Source organism: Bubalus bubalis, chromosome 12, assembly GCF_019923935.1.
Source record: "Bubalus bubalis isolate 160015118507 breed Murrah chromosome 12, NDDB_SH_1, whole genome shotgun sequence".
Classification (NCBI taxonomy): Eukaryota; Metazoa; Chordata; class Mammalia; order Artiodactyla; family Bovidae; genus Bubalus; species Bubalus bubalis.
In genome coordinates, this window is record NC_059168.1 from 72926605 (window position 1) to 72948151 (window position 21547).

At 40.5% G+C, this 21547-nt stretch overlaps 1 protein-coding gene across 1 annotated transcript in view; it reads right to left on the reverse strand.

Moving 5' to 3' along the window:
* Positions 1–11392: 11392 nt before the first annotated feature.
* The window catches only part of RAB10 (RAB10, member RAS oncogene family), a 63286-nt gene continuing 53131 nt past the window's right edge, over positions 11393–21547 (reverse strand). Inside the window, exons 3-6 of the mRNA XM_006046226.4 lie at positions 21213–21351; positions 16471–16560; positions 16068–16169; positions 11393–13877 (exon numbers count right to left, since the gene is read on the reverse strand). Of these exons, the coding sequence (XP_006046288.2) occupies positions 13794–13877; positions 16068–16169; positions 16471–16560; positions 21213–21351 (415 nt within the window). The 3' untranslated portion in view covers positions 11393–13793. The remainder of the gene's footprint in view (positions 13878–16067; positions 16170–16470; positions 16561–21212; positions 21352–21547) is intronic.

Sequence of the window (21547 nt, forward strand, 5' to 3'; positions counted from 1 at the left end):
AGTTAAATAAACAGGGTGACAATATACAGCCTGGACGTCCTCCTTTTCCTATTTGGAATCAGTCTGTTGTTCCATGTCCAGTTCTAACTTGCTTCCTGATCTGCATATAGCTTTCTCAAGGGGCAGGTCAGGTGGTCTGGTATTCCCATCTCTTTCAGAATTTTCCACAGTTTATTGTGATCCACACAGTCAAAGACTTTGGCATAGTCCATAAAGCAGAAATAGATGTTTTTCTGGAACCCTCTTGCTTTTTCGATGATCCAGCGGATGTTGGCCATTTGATCTCTGGTTCCTCTGCCTTTTCTAAAACGAGCTTGAACATCTGGAAGTTCACAGTTCATGTACTGCTGAAGCCTGGCTTGGAGAACTTTTAGCATTACTTCACTAGCATGTGAGATGAGTGCAATTATGCGGTAGTTTGAGCATCCTTCGGCATTGTCTTTCTTTGGGATTGGAATGAAAACTGACATTTTCCAGACCTGTGGCCACTGCCGAGTTTTCCAAATTTGCTGGCATATTGAATGTAAGGTCCATGAATCAAGGCAAATTGGAAGTGGTCAAACAGGAGATGGCAAGGGTGAATGTCGACATTCTAGGAATCAGCGAACTAAAATGGACTGGAATGGGTGAATTTAACTCAGATGACCATTATATCTACTACTGTGGGCAGGAATCCCTTAGAAGAAATGGATAGCCATCATGGTCAACAAGAGAGTCTGAAATTCAGTACTTGGATGCAATCTCAAAAACGACAGAATGATCTCTGTTCGTTTCCAAGGCAATGGAATATTATTCAACCATAAAAAGAAGAAAATCCTGCAATTCTCGACAACATGAAAGGCATTATGCTGAGTGACAAATACTGTATGATCTCACTTAATAGTGGAATTTAAGACAAATGAAAAAGGAGCTCATAGATACAGAGAACAGATTGGTGGTTACCAGAAACAGAGGGTTGAGAGGTAGGGTGAAATGAGTGAAGGTGGTCAAAAGGTACAGACTTCTAGTTATAAAATAAGTCCAGGGGTGTAATGTACATGATCATTACAGTGGCTAATAATACTGTATAGTATATTTAACAGTTGCTTAGAGAGTAGATCTTAAAAATTCTCATCACAAGGAAAAACAATCTTGCAGCTATGTCTGGTACAGGATGTTAACTAGATTTATTGTAGTAATAGTCTTGCAGTGTATACATACATCAAATCATTATGTTGTGCACTTGAATATTATGTTATATATCAGTTATACCTTAATTTAAAAAACAGAATACATTGTTTAATTTTCATATATTTGTAAAATTTCCAGTTCCCCTTCTATTGCTGATTTCTAGTTTCATTCCGTTGTGGTCAGAGAAGATGCTTTTAATATTTCAATCTTACTGAGACTTGTTTCATATAATGCTATTTCATAAATGACCAGAGTCTATTCTATTTGCTACTTATGTGAGCACTTTTCATTACATTCATTACAATATTATGGGAATTCAAATTTTAATAAAGACACTTAATCAGTTCTAAAAAAAGGAATTGTAAACTCTAATCAGTTGTATATAATATACCTCTATGAGGTACAAGGTACTCATATTCAGTGGTAATATTATAGTATATACACATCTCATATTATTTTCTAAAGTACTGCTCTATTTTTACAACAGATATCAAGGAGCAAAAGTGCCCTCCATTAGGACATGGACTTCTAGGGAAGGTAAGCACCCAGACATGGGAATCAGACCCACCTCGGATAGGGCTTGAGTTTTTCTCTCTGCTATGATTCTGACAAGTTGCATAATTTGCTGAGTTTGTATTGGGTTGGTCAAAAGTTCGTACTGAGTTAATCCCTAGGTTGGGAAGATCCCCTAGAGAAGGAAGTGGCAACCCACTCCAGTATTCTTCCCTGGAGAATTCCATGGACAGAGGAGCCTGGTGGGCTACAGTCCATGGGATCACAAAGAGTTGGACTCAACTGAGTGACTAACACTTTCACTGGGTCTTCCCTGTTGGCTCAGTCGGTAAAGAGTCTGCCTGCAATGTAGGAGACCCCAGTTCAATCCCTGGGTTGGGAAGATCCCCTGGAGAAGGAAGTGGCAACCCACTCCAGTATTCTTGCCTGGAGAATTCCATGGACAGAGGAGCGTGGTGGGCTACAGTCCATGGGGTCACAGAGAGCCAGGCACACCTGAGTGACTAGCACTTTCACTTAGGCGTAAGACGTGATGGTATGGAAAACCCTGAATGAACTTTTTGGCCAACTTGATATTTATTCACTTGCCAAATGGGGACAATAACACATACCTCATGGAGGCTGTATCTAAAGTCAGAATTAACTGAAATCAGATTATAAAAAGTGGATGGCATAGCAGGGAATTACAGTGCATTGTGTCCAGCCCTTTCCCTTTTGAGGGCTGAAACTAGCATCTTTGGGGACCCTAGGAATCCCTCCATGATCCTAAGAAAATGCCACAAGAATGTCTGCTTTGCAGTCCCCTTTTCTCACTGAGAACTTCCCAGCAGGAAATAGGGGCACGAGAGATCAGGTTCATTCATTCAGCAAATACTTACTGAGTGTCTTCCACGTGCCAAGTCCACAAGGTACAGTACGTTCCCTACATATGAACCTTCAAGTTGTGAACTTTCAAAGATGTGGACATGCATTCGCATGTCCAATATTGTAAGTTCACATTTCTGGCATACATTGTCACATGCGTGCGTCCTCTACAAGTGGTTGAGCTTCTGTGTACCGTACAGTACCAGATAGAACACAGTAGTGCAGTATCTTTATTTCAAACCCAGGATATCCAGAAGCAAGCATAAAGGCAGGGGTGCGGTAGCTGGAACTATTGTACTTTTCAAGGCACTGTGCTGTAAGATTAAAACTACTTTCTTAATTTCTTGTCTTTGTTTTTTACATATTATTTGTGTGAAAACCTGTAACAGTATTATAAACCTATAACAGTACAGTACGATATAACTGATTGTACTAGCTGGGTACCCTTATTAATCTTGTTGGACTTACGAACAAATTGGACTTAAAAACACACACTTGGAATGGAACTCATTCGTGTCGGGGGGACTTACTGTACTACAGACACAGCAGGGAGTAAGAGGAGTCCCTGCCTATACGGAGCTTCTAGCCCAATGGGGAGAGAGGCTATAAACTACTGAACAAGTAAATTCTAACATGTCAGGTGCTGGGAAGAACTATGGAAGAAAGCAGAAAGCAAGGAGAAAAGGGTAGGGAATTCAGGGCTGGGGTGGTTGTTCCTGTTCCGTGCAGAGTGGCCCGGGAAGGCATGAGTGATAAGGGGATATTCAGGCAGGGACCAGAAAGAAATGATGGTGTGAGCTGTTTTGACTTATGGAAGATGAGTTTCTCAAACAGAAGAAACAGCAAATGCAAAGGTCCTGAGGCAGAGCATGGTCAAAATGGGAGGAGGGGCCATGGGGGAGATTTTAAGGATTTGCGTTTTTATTTTGGTGAGATACGAAGCCTTTGAAGTATTTTGCAAAGAAGGATGATGTAATCTAAATGTCTTCAGAGGTCACCATTCACAGCATTGAGAAGAGCCCATGGGCAGGCGAGAAGCAGACCCAGCAGGGCTCTTTCTGCTGGAGCTGATGGGTGCTGGCCTCGGTAGAACTGTGGTGATGGGGGAGGCAGGGGGGTTCTAGGTGTATTTTGAAGGTTCAACCAGTGGGATTTGATGATGGATTGGGTTTGAGGTGTGAGAGAAGGAGAATTCGAGGATGGTTGGAGCAACTGGAGGTTATGACTTGGTTGTTTTCTGAAATGGGGAAGGCCATGGAAGAGTTGGGCAGGGGAATCCAGAGATTCCTTTAGGACAGTTACAGCAGCGGGTATTTGAACAGGCAGTGGATGAGTTTGGAGTTGTGGAGCTATTGGAGTCATCAAGACATCAGGGTGTCTAAAGCCATGAACTTGGATGAAGTTCATTGGGGCATCAGTGTAGGTAAAGAGGAGAGAAGTGGTCTGAGAACTGAGTTCTGAGACACTCCAAGACTTAGAGGTCAAGAAGATGAAGAGGACACAGCAAGTCTGAGGAGGACAAGGGAGGGAGGGAGAAAGTGGTGTCCTGGGAGCCAAGTGAGGATGTTTCAGGAAGGAGTGAGACAGGAATGAATCAACATCTCAGGTTTGGCACTGCTGTGACCCCAGCAAGAACTATCCTGACAGGGGATGGGGATGCAGCGTTGACTTAATTGATTCAAAGAGAAGGAGCAGAGACGAGTAGAGACAGCCCTTCAGGGAGTTTTGCTATGAAAGGGAATAGAGAAATGGATGGGAGCTGGAGAGGGATGTGGAGACTGGAATCAAGGGAGGGTGCTTTACTTTTGGGTAACTATTAGAGACCTTCCAGCATGTTTCAAGCTGTTGTTTGCCCTACTCTGGTGTGAAACATGAAAAGAGATTTCCCCTCTTCTAGTTTTCCACTTCTCTAGAAAGCATTTTCTTTCAGACTTCTCCAGTCAGTGTTATTCTCTTTAATTACTGTCACCGGTTTAAAAGGGGAAACTCAAGGGACTGTTTCAGCCCTGCCTTGTGCATCTCACTGGATTCATCACAGCCTAGCTGTGGAGGTTTTAATACCATCACAGCCCTGTACTTGGTTCTTCTAGTCCTCAAGGAAGTGGAAAGGCACCAGGATCAAGTGGACACACCCTGGATTGGGAGGAGGGCTACCCAGGCTCCCTGCAACCCCACTCAGTTATTATCAGCTGTGTGATCATGAGCTGTCATGTTGCCTCTTTCGGTATGTGTAAATTAAAGCCCTGCAATATGATTTCTAAGTGACCTATTTGTCCCTTAGCTGCCCTTGCTTTTTTGAGAATTTGACTGTGCGTTTATTTATTTTTAATATTGATTTGGCTGCACCAGGTCTTAGTTGAGACACTTGAACTCCCAGTTGCAGCGTGTGGGACCTAGTTCCCTGACCAGCAATTGAACCTGGGCCTCCTGCATTGGGTGCTTGGAATCTTAGCCACTGGATCACCAGGGAAGTCCCAGGCTATGCATTTAATATTATCCTGCATTTCTAGGTGTCTGCTGTATTGCCTGGCTCAAAGCACATATGTGAAGCTTGATCAATTCTCATTTATGTGTTCATTCATTCAGCCCTTTAGCATGATTGACTGGGCAGCTACTATGGTCCAGGAAGTGTCAGGCACTGGAGATCCAGTGGTAAACCAGGCAGATTTTATCCCTGCTCTCAGAGGTGCTCCCTAACTAGAAGGGCTCTCCTTAGTCTTCACATGGACCATCAGCTCTGTAGTGTCCATCACCTGTCAATATTATTTCTCCCATTGCGTTTCTGGAAACCACATCCTTGGGGTCAACTCGAGATCCATTGTTTCCTAGGCCAGTGGCACAGCCCCACAGGAGCTCCCTCTTTCCCGGTGCACTTGTTCCTTTGGCTAGAGTATGTCCTCCAATAGATTCCTGAGAAGTCAAACAAGGGAAGGAAACATTTAGCTGTTTGCCTATTTGGGTACATCACTTTACATTTGACAGGTAATTAGAATGAGTGTAGAATTCTACATAGAATATCCTTTCACTCAGAGTTGTTTTCTAGGTCTCCATATTACTTGAGGAACATTTATATACATTCAGGTTCTTGATTCTTTTATATGTGACCTATTTTTTTCCTCTGGATTTTTAAAAAATTTTTCTTTTATCCTTGGAGTTTCAAAATGTCGTGATCAGTGCAGATAATTTTTTTGTTTTTTGTGCTAGGCCAATCTGGAGACTAAAATCCCTCAGTTCTGGGAAGTTCTTGTATATCTTTTCTCTGATAATCACTTTCCTTCTGTTTTCCTATTTTCTTTTTCTAGAGTTCCAGCTAATCAGATTTTGGCCTTTAGATTGGCCCTCTAAATTTCTTACCATTTCCTCCTGTGTTCCATTTCTCACTCTTTTTTGTGTGTGTATTTTAATTTGGGGAGATTTCCTTGACTTACCTAATTCTTCTCCTGAATCTTTTATTTCAGTTGACAGTTTTTATTTTAGAGAATCCTATCTCATTTTCTTTTTTATGAACCCTCATCTTGTGGTTTTTGGATTCAATGTCATCTCTTATCCAAGAATATTAATTAAAGTGAGTTTAGCTTTTTCTTTGATATTCTGCTTTGCTTTCCCTTTATTACCTTTTTTGGTTTTGTTGTTGTTGTTTTATTCTCTCATTTATGTTAACATGAAGAACTGAATCTTCTGATTGAATGCAAATATCTGTTAGGTCTGAGTGTCAGGCATGCGGATTTTTATTGATTTGTCTATACATTTCTGTTTGAATGATCTCATATATACTAGGTAGATGAGAAACTTTACCTATGTCCATCTATCTTGATGACTGGAGACCTTCAACATAGAATATCTGCAATGAGCCTACCTTTTAGTTGGCAAACCTCCACGGACAGCATTTGTGAGTCTTTTCTCTTGGGCCAGGTTTCCAGAGAGGACATTCCTAATTTTCGGCCTGGCTGCCAAAATTCTGGGAGAGGGAAGGGATAAGGAAGGAAAGAATCTGAGAGGAGCTCATTGTTCAAGATGCAGATGTTCACGAAAGTCCTGGTATTTGACCCTATGACTCATCCCCACTTTTCCCTGTACTGTGTCCTCAGGTCTGGAGGCTCTGTCACTGCATTTCCGCGCACACGAAGCCCCTAGGAAGGGTGGTAGCAACTCCTGGCTGTGAGGGGTGAGCATGGACACCTCAGGATCCCATTACTTCATATACAGACTTTCTACTCATCCCCATTTTTAACCCATTGCCACATGTTTATCTTCTCTGCAGTCCCCAGTACCTCTCAATTCTGCAACTTGTGGGATTCAGAAAAAAATCTGCTCACTTTTTATTGACATCCAACACTTAAGATTGTAATTTCTTCCCTAGTTAGCTGTTTTCTATCTCCCACCTAAAACATAGGTCAATTTTTGTGTAAATAAATTTTTTAAATTCTCACAGATCTCTTGCCTTTTTTCCCCCCCGGTCTTTGTAGAATTATACTTTGTAAACTCCTTTATTCCCATCTTTTTGGGGGTTGAGAGAGGGAATTTAATTTAGTGTGGCTGCGTTTCCCATAAATTCTTGAAAATGGATCTCCGACTGATGGGCTTGCGGGAAAGTTTCTGGTGTCACAATGAAGAAATGCAGTTCCCAGGAAGGGTCGCAAGGTGGCTCCAGCGACTCTTAATTTACAGTTTCTTCATAGCCGTAATTAGGCAGAAGGGAACCACAGAATCAGAGGATATTTCAACTGGACTGCGTCTCTGAGGGCTTCCTAGCTCACTTCCTTTTACAGACAACAGAGATCCATGGGAATCAACCAGCTTATCCTGTATCTGGACGTAGTTGCAGGAATAGACTGGGCTTGAATTTTAAAGTTCTTTTAAAGTTATATTTGAAGTTGCCTTTAAAATGGAATGCAGATATGAATGCCTGAAAATGGGGATGGGAACAAGGAGGCTAGTGCAGCAGGAGAAAGACGCAGAAGGAAATCACTGCTTCACTGACCACACGTCCTGAGCGCCTGCCTCATGGGCAGCCATGCGCTAAGTACTGTGAAGACACGAAGGAGAGGAGGGTCCCTGCCTACCAGAGCTTAAAGTCGGGGAAGGAGATGAGCCAACAGCAAACAATTAACCACAAGCCAGGAAGTCTGCAGTACATGTCCAGGGGAAATGTAACTCAAAAGTGCTACAGAAAGAAGTGGGTGGTCACTTCCCTGCTCCAGTCTAGGGAATATCTTACTGGTGTGACTTGAGCTGGCCTTGGAAGAACAGCCCTTCTCAAACTGGTATGTGCATGAGTTATCACCCAGGGCTATTTCAAAGCAGATTCTAATTCAGTATAGCCAGTGTGTGAGGTGTGTGTTTGTGCACACCTGGAACTGAGATTCTGCATTTCTAACAAGCTCCCAGGTGATGTGGCTGACCTGAAGACCATACTTTGTAAGGGTGTAGGCACCGGTTGGTTCATGAGCTTGGCCGCACATGCAATCACACAGGAAGTCAAACAAAAAAAAACCAGAGATCTTGTGTTAATTGGCCTGGGGTAAAACTTTGGCATTGGTGTTTTTAAAAGCACTCCCCGCATATTCTAATCTGTAGTAAAGTTTGAATGGCACTGAAACGGGGCATTTATCATTCTTTTCGTCTATCCAGCACCCAAATTTCCCACCTCCGAGTTAGAGCCCACCCTTATAGCTCAGTTGGTAGGTAAAGAATATGCCTGCAATTTGGGAGACCTGGACGGGTTTGATTCCTGGGTAGGAAAGATCCTGTTAGAGAAGGAAACAGCAACCCACTCCAGTATCCTTGCCTCAAGAATCCCATGGACAGAGGAGCCTGGCAGGCTACAGCCCACGGGGTCGCAAGAGTTGGACAGACTGAGCGACTACATCACACCCACTCTGGAAGCTGAAGACAAGACACTCCCTTTCCCCCACTTGCCTGGAATTCAGGTTCCATCAACCAACCCAGGCTTTGCAGCAAAAGCTGCGGAAACCAAGAAACAGAGGCTGAAATGAGCCAAGATTTTGCACTGGTGGCAGCTGTAGTTTCAGTGAGAATTCTTGGAGTACGATACTCAGCAGCAGGCACTGTAGCACCTTGGTAGACCAACTCTGCTAAGCCTGATTGTGTGTGTTGGTCTTGGCTGCACAGCATCTCAGACTGGTTCTTGTTCCTGCAGACTGTGTAGCATTTTAAACACACACAGTACCCTTTATAGGTAAATACAAATTTTAAAACCCACGTTGACAATCATGCAGATATGTAATAAGGCAAACACCCTTGTGAACAACATTCATGACCAAGATACGATTTTACTGTCCCCCAAACCCTGTTGTGTGCCCCCATGATTTTTAACTCCATGACTTAATGAGTAAACCAACCCTAAGAATACCCCTGCCTTTTAGTCATTTCCTTAACATTCCTTATAGTATGTCTGTACTTCCCTAAACACATTATGGTTTAGTTCTGCTTGTTCTTCCTTTCCATCTTTTGTTAATTTGCCATCTCTCTCCCCTACTCAGTGAAACTAACTGAAGAGACTGGGATCAGTTGTCCTGTAAAATTTACTAGTCTGGATTTTATTGATTGATGTAATTTAATATATTCCTGTCAGAGTTCCTATAAAATTGGTAGTTGGATCTAGGTAAGTTTGATCAGACTGAGATTTGATTTTTGGTGGTGGGGTGAGGCGGGTACAGGATATGGCCTCAGCATAGAAAGTATTGTGTTCTTGGTCAGAAGATACATCAATATCTGGGTTTCTCTTAACTTGCATTAGAGCCTTTATCACTTTGTAGTTCAATGACATTTAATGTTAGAAGTTCCTGAGTTCTGTGCTCCAGATTTTCTTTCCTTTGTAACTGTTATTCTCTCTCTAAGTGCAGCAGGAACACATCACCTTTTTGTCTTGGTGCTGGAAGTTTAGGACTTCAATGTCCCAGCAAAACTTTCACTTGGGGCACTCATATCCCCTGTGTGGCTCTTAATCTTAGGGAGTCATACTGATCTCGTATCAACCTAGGAGACTGGCATAAACTATACCCAGCTGCCTTTTCCTTCCTCCTCTATATTTTGACTTACTTCATTACTACTATTCACTGCTGCAGACATTAATAAGTAACAGAAGTCCCCTTCAAAGTACATCGCCCCAGAAAGCCAATTAAGATAACTGTGAAAAGCAACTGCATTATCATTTACTTCCAGCCAAGAGGTGGTATGAAGTAGGAGGAAACAAAAAGGACAAGCTGGTAATAAGGAGTGATACAGGTTTTAAAGAAGCAAATCAGTAAACTGAGCTAAGCACTTTTCAAGGGCATTGTTCTTTGTGAGAGGTACCAAGGTCGGGCTAAATGGCTACATTAACTCCATAAGATTAAGGCTCCACTGGCATTCTTTCTGCTGGCTCTAGCATATATTTATTACCCCCATTATAAACAGTGTAACAACCAAAGCTTAGGACCTTATCCTGAGAAACTGTGATATGGTGAAGATGAAAGTAGACTGGGCTGTAGCTTGGTTTCAAAACTCGATTCCAGCACCAAGTGGCTGTGCAACCTTAAGTAAATCACTTAACCTGAAACAGTTTCTTTTGTAAAGTGGGTACTACTTCACCAGGCTGTCAATGACAACCCGAAGAACCTAGAACAGTGCCACGAATACCTAGTCCATTTCCTAGTAGGCAAGAAATACTCCTTCACATAATCCCCTGTACATAAAGCCTGCCCTCTGCCATCATTTTAGTCGGATCTTAACTCAAATTCGAATTAAAATAGCAACCTTGTATCTGACCTTTAGAATCCTTGTTCCTCTGCTTCCAGCCCAACTATGTACTTGTTTTCCTCAAACACACTGCAGGGCTCACAGGGACTCCCCATCACACTGCAGTTGGATTTCTGGTTTTTCACACAAGCAAAGCATGTTTCTAATTTGCTTGTGATCCCCTCTTACCCTCCCCTTAGCCCATTCATTCAATCCACATATCTAAGAACCCAACTCCAGTGCCTCCTCCTTCAAAAACCATCCCAACTATTCTCACCGATTCAATCTATTAACACAGCACTTAAAACCACAACTATTTGGCTCTTGTATACGTCTGCCTGATTACTAATTCCTTCTGCTTTCTAAACTACAAGGTAAACCTAACAGCAGAGGCTATTGTGTCCTTTCCCTATACCAATCTCAAAGGCACAATCATAGGCTCCACCTTAAGACATAAAATTCTGTGCTGATGAGAGGTAAACAGGGAAGCATTTAAAATCACTCTAGGTGATCCTTCCAAAAACTAGTTATAAGAAAACCTCTGCTATGTCTGTCTAGCAGAGGTAATCTTGTCAACAAACGTGTACCTTTATTTATTGACTAATAAGGCCTCAACACAGGATCAAACCTTTCTTTCACCAATACTACATATAAAGAAAGCCAAAGTTGCTTCTTATGGTTCACAAAGTAAGTGGGAAACACTTTACATGTTTCAGGTAAGAGGATAGTCACTGCTAAAACAAGAATTTCTCCCCAGCGTGGTAGCCTTACCTTGGTGCCCCCGAGTAACCAGCTGAGTTCAGTTGTGGCTGGCACATTCTAGTAGTGTGGGCTGGCAAGTGACTACAGTCGTGTGTGCTCTCTCGACGCCAGCATGATGCTGCTTTTAAAATGCAGTTTCTTCCAACAACAGCTCTTGAGATTGCCTTCCCAGCTTTCCCTAGTTGAAAAGTTACTCCCCTCTATTTCTGTTCCCCTAATATCCAGTTTGCTATTGCACTATTTTCAGAAGGAATCTTCCATCTTAGACTCCATAAATAAATGAAAACCAAGTCACGCAGTTGGAAATCAAGTTTTGTTTTTATATGAACATAAGTAGACCATCTAGAAATATTTCAGTTTATTTAAATTGTTAAGTAGAATATGAAACCGAATTTGTAGCTAGTACCAGAGAATGGACTTAACTGTTTGGTGTTTAATGAGAACAGCTTCTACACAGGATCCCAAGAGACTTACAGAAAAAGGGGCAAAGCCCTATTATTAAGCAAATAAAACTCAGGTTTCAAACAGGTTATACAAAAATTGATTTATACTCCATTTCCCTTTTTTTTTTTTTTGATATTTAGAAAGTGCAGATTTAACAAAAGGTAGCCATATCCTTTCTATGTACAATGCCGATTATAATTTATTGCAAACAACAAAACTGTCAGTCTGTTACCCAAAAATCCCAGTGTTTAGCTCTCAAACCTTAAGTCACTGAATTGAGTAAGGATTAAAGAGGGTTAAAAGTAAAAAAGCTACTGCCACATTCCAGATAAAAAAAACAAACACATTAAAAATTAATCTAACAATGGGTTTAACCTAAAACTTTTGAGAAGCTTAACATCATTTCATTATTACTTTTAGTGGAAAATTAGGATTATTTGGCAATGCTGCTTTTACTAGTAGTAAACAATGATAAAGTCAAGTGAGGGGGAAACCTAACAACAACCACCAGAGAGGCATATAAAATCACTTTTAGGGCACTATCTGAAAATTCATGTTCACAGCAGATATGTCCCTGTGTTGTTTACGTGAGCCAAGAGGTCATTAAAATGCTATCCACGACACAGAAAGACTTTTCAATGGAAGCTGCTGTCCTAAACTCAGCCTCTGCTAGAAATGAATCATGCTATTCACAATTATTTCAACAAAGGTATCATCTTAGGATGCTAGCAGCATAGCAAACTTAACTTACCCTACCCTAATGATAAGCAGTAAAGCAAAACTAGAAAAATGAAGGGGAAAAAATGGCAGGGCAAGAGAGAGCCTAGAGTTTCTTATCTTTACATGAAAAGCCTTTGTTGTTCTTTTTTTTCAAACCCAGGGTAATACAAGTTTCCCAAAGGGATGTGAAGACAGGACTTAATATCAGTAACAGCCTAAAGTACTTCTAAATCTTAAGGTAAAGACAACTTAACACTGAAAAAGTGTTCTTCATAGGCCAAATCTCAATATATTTGGCAAACGTGTTAATAAATTTCACTCCTCCTTCCCACCTTTTTAAAACAATTTTGGGCTACCAAACTGCTAGAGGAGTTGCCAAAATGGAGACTATTCAAATTTAGGTTAAGATATTTATTCTAGGAAAGTGAATAGGCTATACACTTAGTTAGAAAGACAAACCACAACACCCTCCAAACACTAGTGCATGCAATTAACTCTTCCATTTCATAAACTCAATGGAGAGAGACAGGAAGGGAACAAAGCGGGAGAAGAGAAGAGCAACGTGAAGTCAAGAGCAAATGAAGGAATCCGGGACAGAAGCTTTAGGGGACTGAGAAAATGAAGGCGAGGACGCGGTTAACTGACATTGGATAGTAGGCAGTCAGGATTTATCTTTCAGTTTACTTAGCAAGTTAAATCAGTGCTTTATGTTAAACTCCACAAACCCACTAGTTTACCCCTTTCATTTTTAAATAACTCATACCACAGGGTGGTGGGGAAGAAGCAAATAAAGCAGCATGCAGGAAGAGACACGAGGAAAAAGTGGCCAAGGAAAAGAATTGGTGGCAGGAATAGTTTTAAATATCGAGGCCACTTAAAATGAGACTCAGCAAACCAAAGCGATCATTTCTGTATTATCCTTTGTCCTCAATTAACTACTTTGAAAAGTACAGCCAAGCAAACCACAAACATTTTAATGCTTTATGTTTCGATGATATGTCTCCTGCACATGCTTCCACCAAAACAAAACAAAAAAAAAAAGGAAAAACCAAAGAAGTTCCTTTCCACATAAGGCACAGGACAAAATTAATCCCATTTACATATTCAAGGCGAAAATGAATGTTTTCCTGGCTTTTTTCTTTTGCTATCACATGTCTATAGATTATAGGGACTCAAGCACATTTATCCATGACAGAAAATTCCACTGTTGTACAAAATAAAATTGTTAATTCTAACTTTTATTCTTATACAGTTTGCAGAATAGAGTTGAAATGATTGCTATAGGTTTTAATGTTGATAAGAATTGGACTATAATACAACTGAAATGCAGTGGTGAGCTGAGCAAGTACATTTAAAAATGAACTCACAGACATGATTCTTCTATACATTTTTTGTTTGAGGAAAATTATAAAGTCAGCAAGCAGTCACAGATGAAACAACAAATAAAACAGGTGGACTAGAGAGTTAAGATGAGGAACGAAAATATCTGTTTAAGAGTTAAAAATGGGACAGAGTGGTTTATTTTGCAGCAAGAAGAGAAAACAGGGTGGTGGATGGCAACTGATGGAACAGCAGAGCGCTCAGCAACATTTGCTCTTCCAGCCTGTCACACCTCCTCCACTGCTGATATCTACGTTTTCACTGTTGGGCTCTTTTACAGGGGTCTGCAACAAACACACAAGGAGAGCAACCCGTGAAAAACACTGCCATGGATACACCAAGATTCAACAGAAGTATTCCCATAAATGTTAATTTATGTAACAAAATGCAATTACAGTCACATGAGATACGTTTTCTCCTCCACACAAAGTAAAGAAATGGAAGCTTTGTTTTTGACCTTCATTTTGTCTTCTTCCAACTGTGAAATGTCCACAGGCCTCCTGGCTTCCCTTTGTTGAGCTTCTGAAATCTGCTCCACCCTACCTCTTGTGATGAGTGGTATGTTATCTCTTAGATCTGAGCCCTGAGTACTTAGTACTTAAAAAAAAACAAACCCGTGCATATGCATATTTCATGCATATGATGAAACTAACGCTGTATCATGTCTAACTTCAGAGAGGTGAAATAGCCCTTTTCTGTTTCATTTTACTTGCCTTTTGAGACTGGAGCTTGTATTACCATAGCGTTGTTTTAAAAAGGCAATTTTATGATGATATACTAACATTAAATGAAGGAAATACAGTGGGGCAGAATGCAAAGTTGAATAATTCATGTTAAAGGCCAATATAGGAAAAGATCAAAATAAGAGATGCCAAAATTTTAACAGTAGCAACCCTTAGGTGGTGGATTTATGAATGATTTTATCTGGGGTGGGGGCAGATATTGGTATTTCAAGTATAAAAACAGAAAGGTTACCAGAAGCAATTAAATTTTCTCCTTTTCTCCTATATAATGTTTGCTTCTCCTTCAGGACTGTATCAGATTTTCTCTATTTTACGTACATTTAAATATACCGGAAGACTAACAGAGAATTCAGGACTCATATCAAACCTGTGTATTTTACCTAGTCATTTGAGGGAAAATATGACTATCTCCTTGGAAGGAAAGTTAAGACCAACCTAGATAGCATATTGAAAAGCAGAGACATTACTTTGCCAACAAAGGTCCGTCTAGTCAAGGCTATGGTTTTTCCTGTGGTCATGTATGGATGTGAGAGTTGGACTGTGAAGAAGGCTGAGCGCCGAAGAATTGATGCTTTTGAACTGTGGTGTTGGAGAAGACTCTTGAGAGTCCCTTGGACTGCAAGGAGATCCAACCAGTCCATTCTGAAGGAGATCAGCCCAGGGATTTCTTTGGAAGGAATGATGCTAAAGCTGAAACTGCAGTACTTTGGCCACCTCATGCGAAGAGTTGACTCATTGGAAAAGACCTTGATGCTGGGAGGGATTGGGGGCAGGAGGAGAAGGGGACGAGAGAGGATGAGATGGCTGGATGGCATCACTGACTCGATGGACGTGAGTCTGAGTGAACTCTGGGAGTTGGCGATGGACAGGGAGGCCTGGCGTGCTGCGATTCATGGGGTCACAAAGAGTAGGACACGACTGAGCAACTGAACTGAACTGATGAATATCTGATTTCCCAATTTTGCTACAAGTCATTTGTACTGGCAACCTATGCAATTCACAAATTAAACCCAGAAACTAACCGTGAGGTAAAATGAATTCCTTGAGATCAATTTTCAGCATTTTCTTTTTAAACTCACAGGTTGAAATGATTGGGTAAATGAAATTTGGTTATCAGTTCAGTTCAGTTACTCAGTCGTGTCTGACTCTTTGCAACCCCATGAATTGCAGTACGCCAGGCTTCCCTGTTCATCACCAAGTCCCAGAGCTTGCTCAAACTCATGTCCATCAAGTCAGTTATGCCATCCAAAAACCTCATCCTCTGTTGTCCCCTTCTCCTCCTGCTTTCAATTTGGGTATAGACTTACTCTATTCATTATATAGTATATACATCCCCCTCACTGCCACATCTGAGAAATGACTATATAAAAGAATAGGGATTCTGTAGCAATTAAGTACAGAATAGATTCACCTCTTGAATTTTAAAAAACTATAAGAAGGCAAAGGTTATATAAGAGAAATTAATCAAAAAGAGCCACAAGACCATGGACCAAACAAAAAGCTGGAAAAAGGAATATGAAATTGGGAATTAGAGACTGAGATTTCTATACTGCTCTCTGCTCCTTTCTTCTCTCTGGAGGATTAGATACTGGTGATGGGTAAATGTACCCATCCAAATGTACTCAAATCCAATTTTTGTATGTAAATCTAGTACTTTAGAAAACAGGAAAATGTTCAACTGTTGACACCTGACACCTTAGCAGTAAAAAAACAGAAAAGAAAGAAATTTACCTTTCGAAGGATATCTTCAGCTAATGTGAGAAATGCCTTTTCGATGTTTATATTTGCTTTTGCACTAGTCTCAAAAAATCTAATACCATGCTCTCTTGCAATCTAAAAAAGAAACAAAATACCACAAAATTATCAAGTATAGGTTATCACCTGATGACTTCAGCTTCCTAAAGGAAACAGTAATATTATTCTGAAGGTAGCAGTCTCAACTAGGTTATCTAAAATGAACAGATTATTTTAATGGGTTCAAACTCCTTAAAAAACAAATAAAAAATCCACTCCAATGATAAGCTATCATTTTCAACAGCGTTTTTTTAAAGGATATGAATAGCATTCCATTACCTCATTGTAAAAACAAATGCAACATCATCTTCACAAAGCTGTCTCACTCAGAGCTTTTTACCTGTTCTCCTTTTCCTTTAGGTACAACTCTTTTATCATCCATATCACACTTGTTTCCTAGTAACATCCTTTCCACATCTTCATTGGCATGCTAAAATGAAATAAAAGTTTAGTTCACACACTATCATGAAACTGTGGCTTAACAAAAATGACTTTATTTTTCTCACTTTATGGTGCCATTTCTATAGTCTGAAAGTTTTAAAGCAGTGATCTCATCGCTCAGTCATGTGACTCTTTGCGACCCCATGGACTGTAGCTTGCAGGGCTTCTCTGTCCATGGAGTTCTCCAGGCAAGAATACTGGAATGGGCAGCCATTCCCTTCTCCAGGAGATCTTCCTGACCCAGGGACTGAACCCAGGTCTCCCATATTTCAGGCAGATTCTTTACCATCTGAACCACCAGGAAAGCCCAGTGATCTCAAAACCACATGCTAAAAGACAACACAAACTCTAGGTAATTTAACCTAGAAAGATACATATAATTTCTAAGACATATTCTTGGTCAAATTATTACTTTCCCCATAGGAGGCTGTCTACTTTCTAGAAACATTCTCAACAACAGAGGACGTATATAAATACGCAGAAGAGAACATATAGAACTTCCTATACATAATGTAAATCTGAGCTGGATCATGACTTAGATAACGTATATATGGCCCTACAAGAAGCCTTAATTAAGAATTCTATACAGCTCATAAAGTTTCAAAAAGTCACAATGCTAGGGGAGCCCATGCACAGAAATCAGACAAAAACAAATGCTGCTCCATTGAAATCCTAATGACACCTTTTGCACAAATAAAAAATCCATCCTAAAATTCAAGTGGAATTTCAAAGGATCCTGAACAGCCAAAACAATCCTGAAAAGTAGTATAAAGTTGCAAGATTCATACTTATTTCCTTATTTCAAACCTTACTACAAAGCTGCAGTAATCACAACAGTATGCTTCTGGTATAACAGACATGGGCAAAGGAACACAACAGAGAGACCAGAAATGAACTCTTGTGTACACCATCAAATGATTTTTGACAAGAGTGCCAAGATCATTCAATGGGGGAAAAGACAGTCTTCTCAAGAAACAGTGTTAGAAATAACACATATCAATATGTACAAGAATGAAGCTGGATCTTTAATTTATACCCAAAAATGAACTAAAAAATGGATCCAAGATCTAAAACTATTGAACTCTTAGAAGAAAATATAGGGGAGAAGTTTTATGACCTTGGATTTGGCAGTGATTTCTCAGATATGACACCAAAAGCATAGGCAACAAAAGAGAAAAAAATAACTGCACTTCATCAAAATTAAAAACTGTTTGTGTTCAGAGCACATGATAATGTGGCTATAGGGATATTCAGGGAAGGGTACATTAGGCCAGAGATGGATGATGTGAGGTATTTTTCACATCCCATGGGTTGCCTTGTCATTTGGCTGACAGTGACATTGAGACTGGGTAGTTAAAGTGTCAAAATAGGATTAAATTGTAGGATATCTACGTGATGTCACAGAATTAGAAAATCAGTTGTTGTTGGAACAACAATGCATAATCTCTCTATATAAATTGCTCTTACTACACATACTTCTTGGCTCAACTATGAAATAAAGGCTTTTGTTGTTGTTGAGCAGTCACGCAGTTGTATCTGACTCTGCAACCCATGGACGGCAGCATGCCAGGCCTCCTTGTCCCTCACCATCTTCCAGAGTTTGCCCAAGTTCATGCTCATTGCATTAGTGATGCCGTCCAGCCATCTCATCCTCTGATGCCCTCTTCTCCTTCTGCCCTTGATCTTTCCCAGCATCAGGGACTTTTCCAATGAGTTGTCTGTTCACATCAGATGACCAAAATAGTGGAGCTTCAGCTTCAGCATCAGTCCTTCCAGTGAATATTCAGGGTTGATCTCCCTTAAGACTGAATGGTTTGATCTCCTTGCTCTCCAAGGGACTTTCAGGAGTCTTCTCCAGCACCACAGTTGGAAGGCATCAATTCTTTGGCATTCTGCCTTCTTTAAGGTCCAGCTCTCACAATCGTAGTGACCACTGGGAAGACCATAGCCTTTACTATATGGACCTTTGTTGGTAGAGTAATGTCTCTGCTTTTCAACACACTGTCTAGGTTACTCACTGCTTTTTTGCCAAGAAGCAACTGTCTTCTGATTTCATGGCTGCAGTCACCGTCCACAAAAGAAACTTAAAAATGAAGCCTTTTTTTAAATTTCAAAATCTATGTCATTATGCTATGCTATGCTAAGTCACTTCAGTCGTGTCTAACTCTGTGTGACCCCAGAGATGGCAGCACACCAGGCTCCCCCGTCCCTGGGATTCTTCAGGCAAGAACACTGGAGTGGGTTGCCATTTCCTTCTCCAATGCATGAAAGTGAAAAGAGAAAGTGAAGTCGCTCAGTCGTGTCCGACTCTTAGCGACTCCATGGACTGCAGCCCACCAGGCTCCTCCATCCATGGGATTTTCCAGGCAAGTCATTAATGGATTACTAAATACCAACCGACTTCTTATAGCAATGAAAAAGGTGACTGAAATTGGGAAACTGAAATCAGGAAAGGAGTATATCAAGGCTGTATATTGTCACCCTACTTATTTAACTTATATGCAGAGTACATCATGAGAAATGTTGGGCTGGATGAAGTACAAGCTGGAATCAAGATCACTGGGAGAAACATCAATAACCTCAGATATGCAGATGATACCACCCTTATGGCAGAAAGTGTAGAAGAATTAAAGAGCCTCTTGATGAAAGTGCAAGAGGAGAGTGAAAAAGATGGCTTAAAACTCAACATTCAGAAAACTAAGATCATGACATCCGGTCCCACCATTTCATGGCAAATAAACAGGGAAACAGTGGCTGACTTTATTTTGGGGGGCTCCAAAATCGCTGCAGATGGTGACAGCAGCCATGAAATTAAAAGACGCTTGCTCCTTGGAAGAAAAGTTATGACCAACCTAGACAGCATATTAAAAAGCAGAGACATGACTTTGCTGACAAAGGTCCGTCTAATCAAGGCTATGGTTTTCCCAGTAGTCATGTATGGATGGAGTTGGACTATAAAGAAAGCTGAGCGCCCAAGAATTGATGATGCTTTTGAACTGTGGTGTTGGAGAAGACTCTTGAGAGTCCCTTGGACTATAAGGAGATCCAGTCAGTCTATCCTAAAAGAAATCAGTCCTGAATATTCATTGGAAGGACTGATGCTAAAGCTGAAACGCCAATATTTTGGCCACCTGATGTGAAGAACTGACTCACTGGAAAAGACCCTGATGGTGGGCAAGACTGAAGGTGGGAGGGGAAGGGGACGAAAAAAGATGAGATGGTTGGATGGCATCACGGATTCTATGGACATGAGTCTGAGTAAGCTCCAGGAATTGGTGATGGACAGGGAAGCCTGGCGTGCTGTAGTCCATGGGGTCGCAAAGAGCAGGACATGACTGAGTGACAAACTGAACCACTGAAGTATTATCACCTTGGGTCCAATATTGGATTAAAGACTTTGTTTTTATGTTTCCAGCCAAAACTTGCTTTACAGAGGTAGTCTTTTTTTTTTTTTTTTTCCCTTTTGCCGTGATGGGATCTTAGCTCCCCAACCAGGGATGGAACCTGAGCCCCTGCAGTGGAAATGAGAAGTCCTAACCACTGGACTGCCAGGGATTTCCCAAGAGTCAGTCTTGATAGAATTCAAAGCACAGAAGACAGCAACAAGACATGAAAATAATTCCAACAAAAAGCTACCCACGCTGTAGCACAGAAAACAAACATGCTTCAACATACAACTTCACTGTGTAAAAACTGACATCTTCCCTGGAGACGGAAATGGCAATCCACTCCAGTACTCTTTGCCTGTAAAATCTCATGGACAGAGGAGCCTGGAGAGTTACTGTCTATGGATTCCAAGTTGGACACAACTTAGTGACTAAACCGCCACTACCACTGTTGTTACTAGGGAAGAGATTTGTGTCATATACGGAATAGTCTCATTAGCAATCTGCTGGGATGATAACTGCATGGTTAAAAATTTTATTACCCCTCCATACGTGTGTGTGTGTGTGTGTGTGTGTGTGTGTGTGTGTGTGTGCATGCAGACACACAATATATCATTTATATTACAAAAATAAATATAGATTAACATAAAAAAAACTGACATCTTCACATGAAATGATACAGCTTGGTTAGGTTTTTATCTTATTAGTAATCTATATCTTTCAAAACATCTAAAAGGGATATGGTACTTCCATAACTTAAAAATACTTACTGACTTATTTTTGGCTGTACCGCACATTTGTGGGATCTTCATTCCCTGACAAGGGATTAAATCTGGACCGTGACAGTGAACGTGCCAAGTCCTAACCCTGGATCACCAAGCAATTTCCAAAAATATGTTTTAAAAATTACTACTGAAAATGTAATTCATTCATTCAAAAAAAAAATTCACCAAGAAAGAATTCACTTAGATAAGTCTGTAAAACCACTGGTAGCTTCCATCTGGGGCCATCTTATAATATGGCTGTATAGAGTTTTTGGGTAATTTGTTAACCCCTTGATGGGGTTCAAAACAGATCTGCCCAAAATTTTAAGAAAAGGGTAGGCAAAAAATAACATTACCATAAAACAAATAAAAATACTCAACAATAATGATAGCAAACACTATATCCTAAAGATCAACAGGGATATTTATTCTTCTTAACCAAGAACACAAATGTGTGTTTATGTAAAGTTTATACAATTTCTAGGTCTTACCTCATCTATGTTTCTAAGCCACTTGCTGATGTTTTCAAAGCTTTTACCATTGGTGATGTCATATACTAGCATGATACCCATTGCTCCTCTGTAGTAGGAGGTTGTGATGGTGTGAAATCGCTCCTGGCCTGCTGTATCCCTGAAATAAACAGCCAATAATTTGTACTGAGCATTTTGATATTACCATGTTCTAGCTGAAGGGCAAAACAGTAACTAGTTTAGTAAAAATAGAGATTAAAATCCACTATGTGACACAAAACACAAGCGAACCACCACTTAACTCTTAAATAGTAAACAAGGTTATTCCTAAACATATATACGTATAAATACTGACT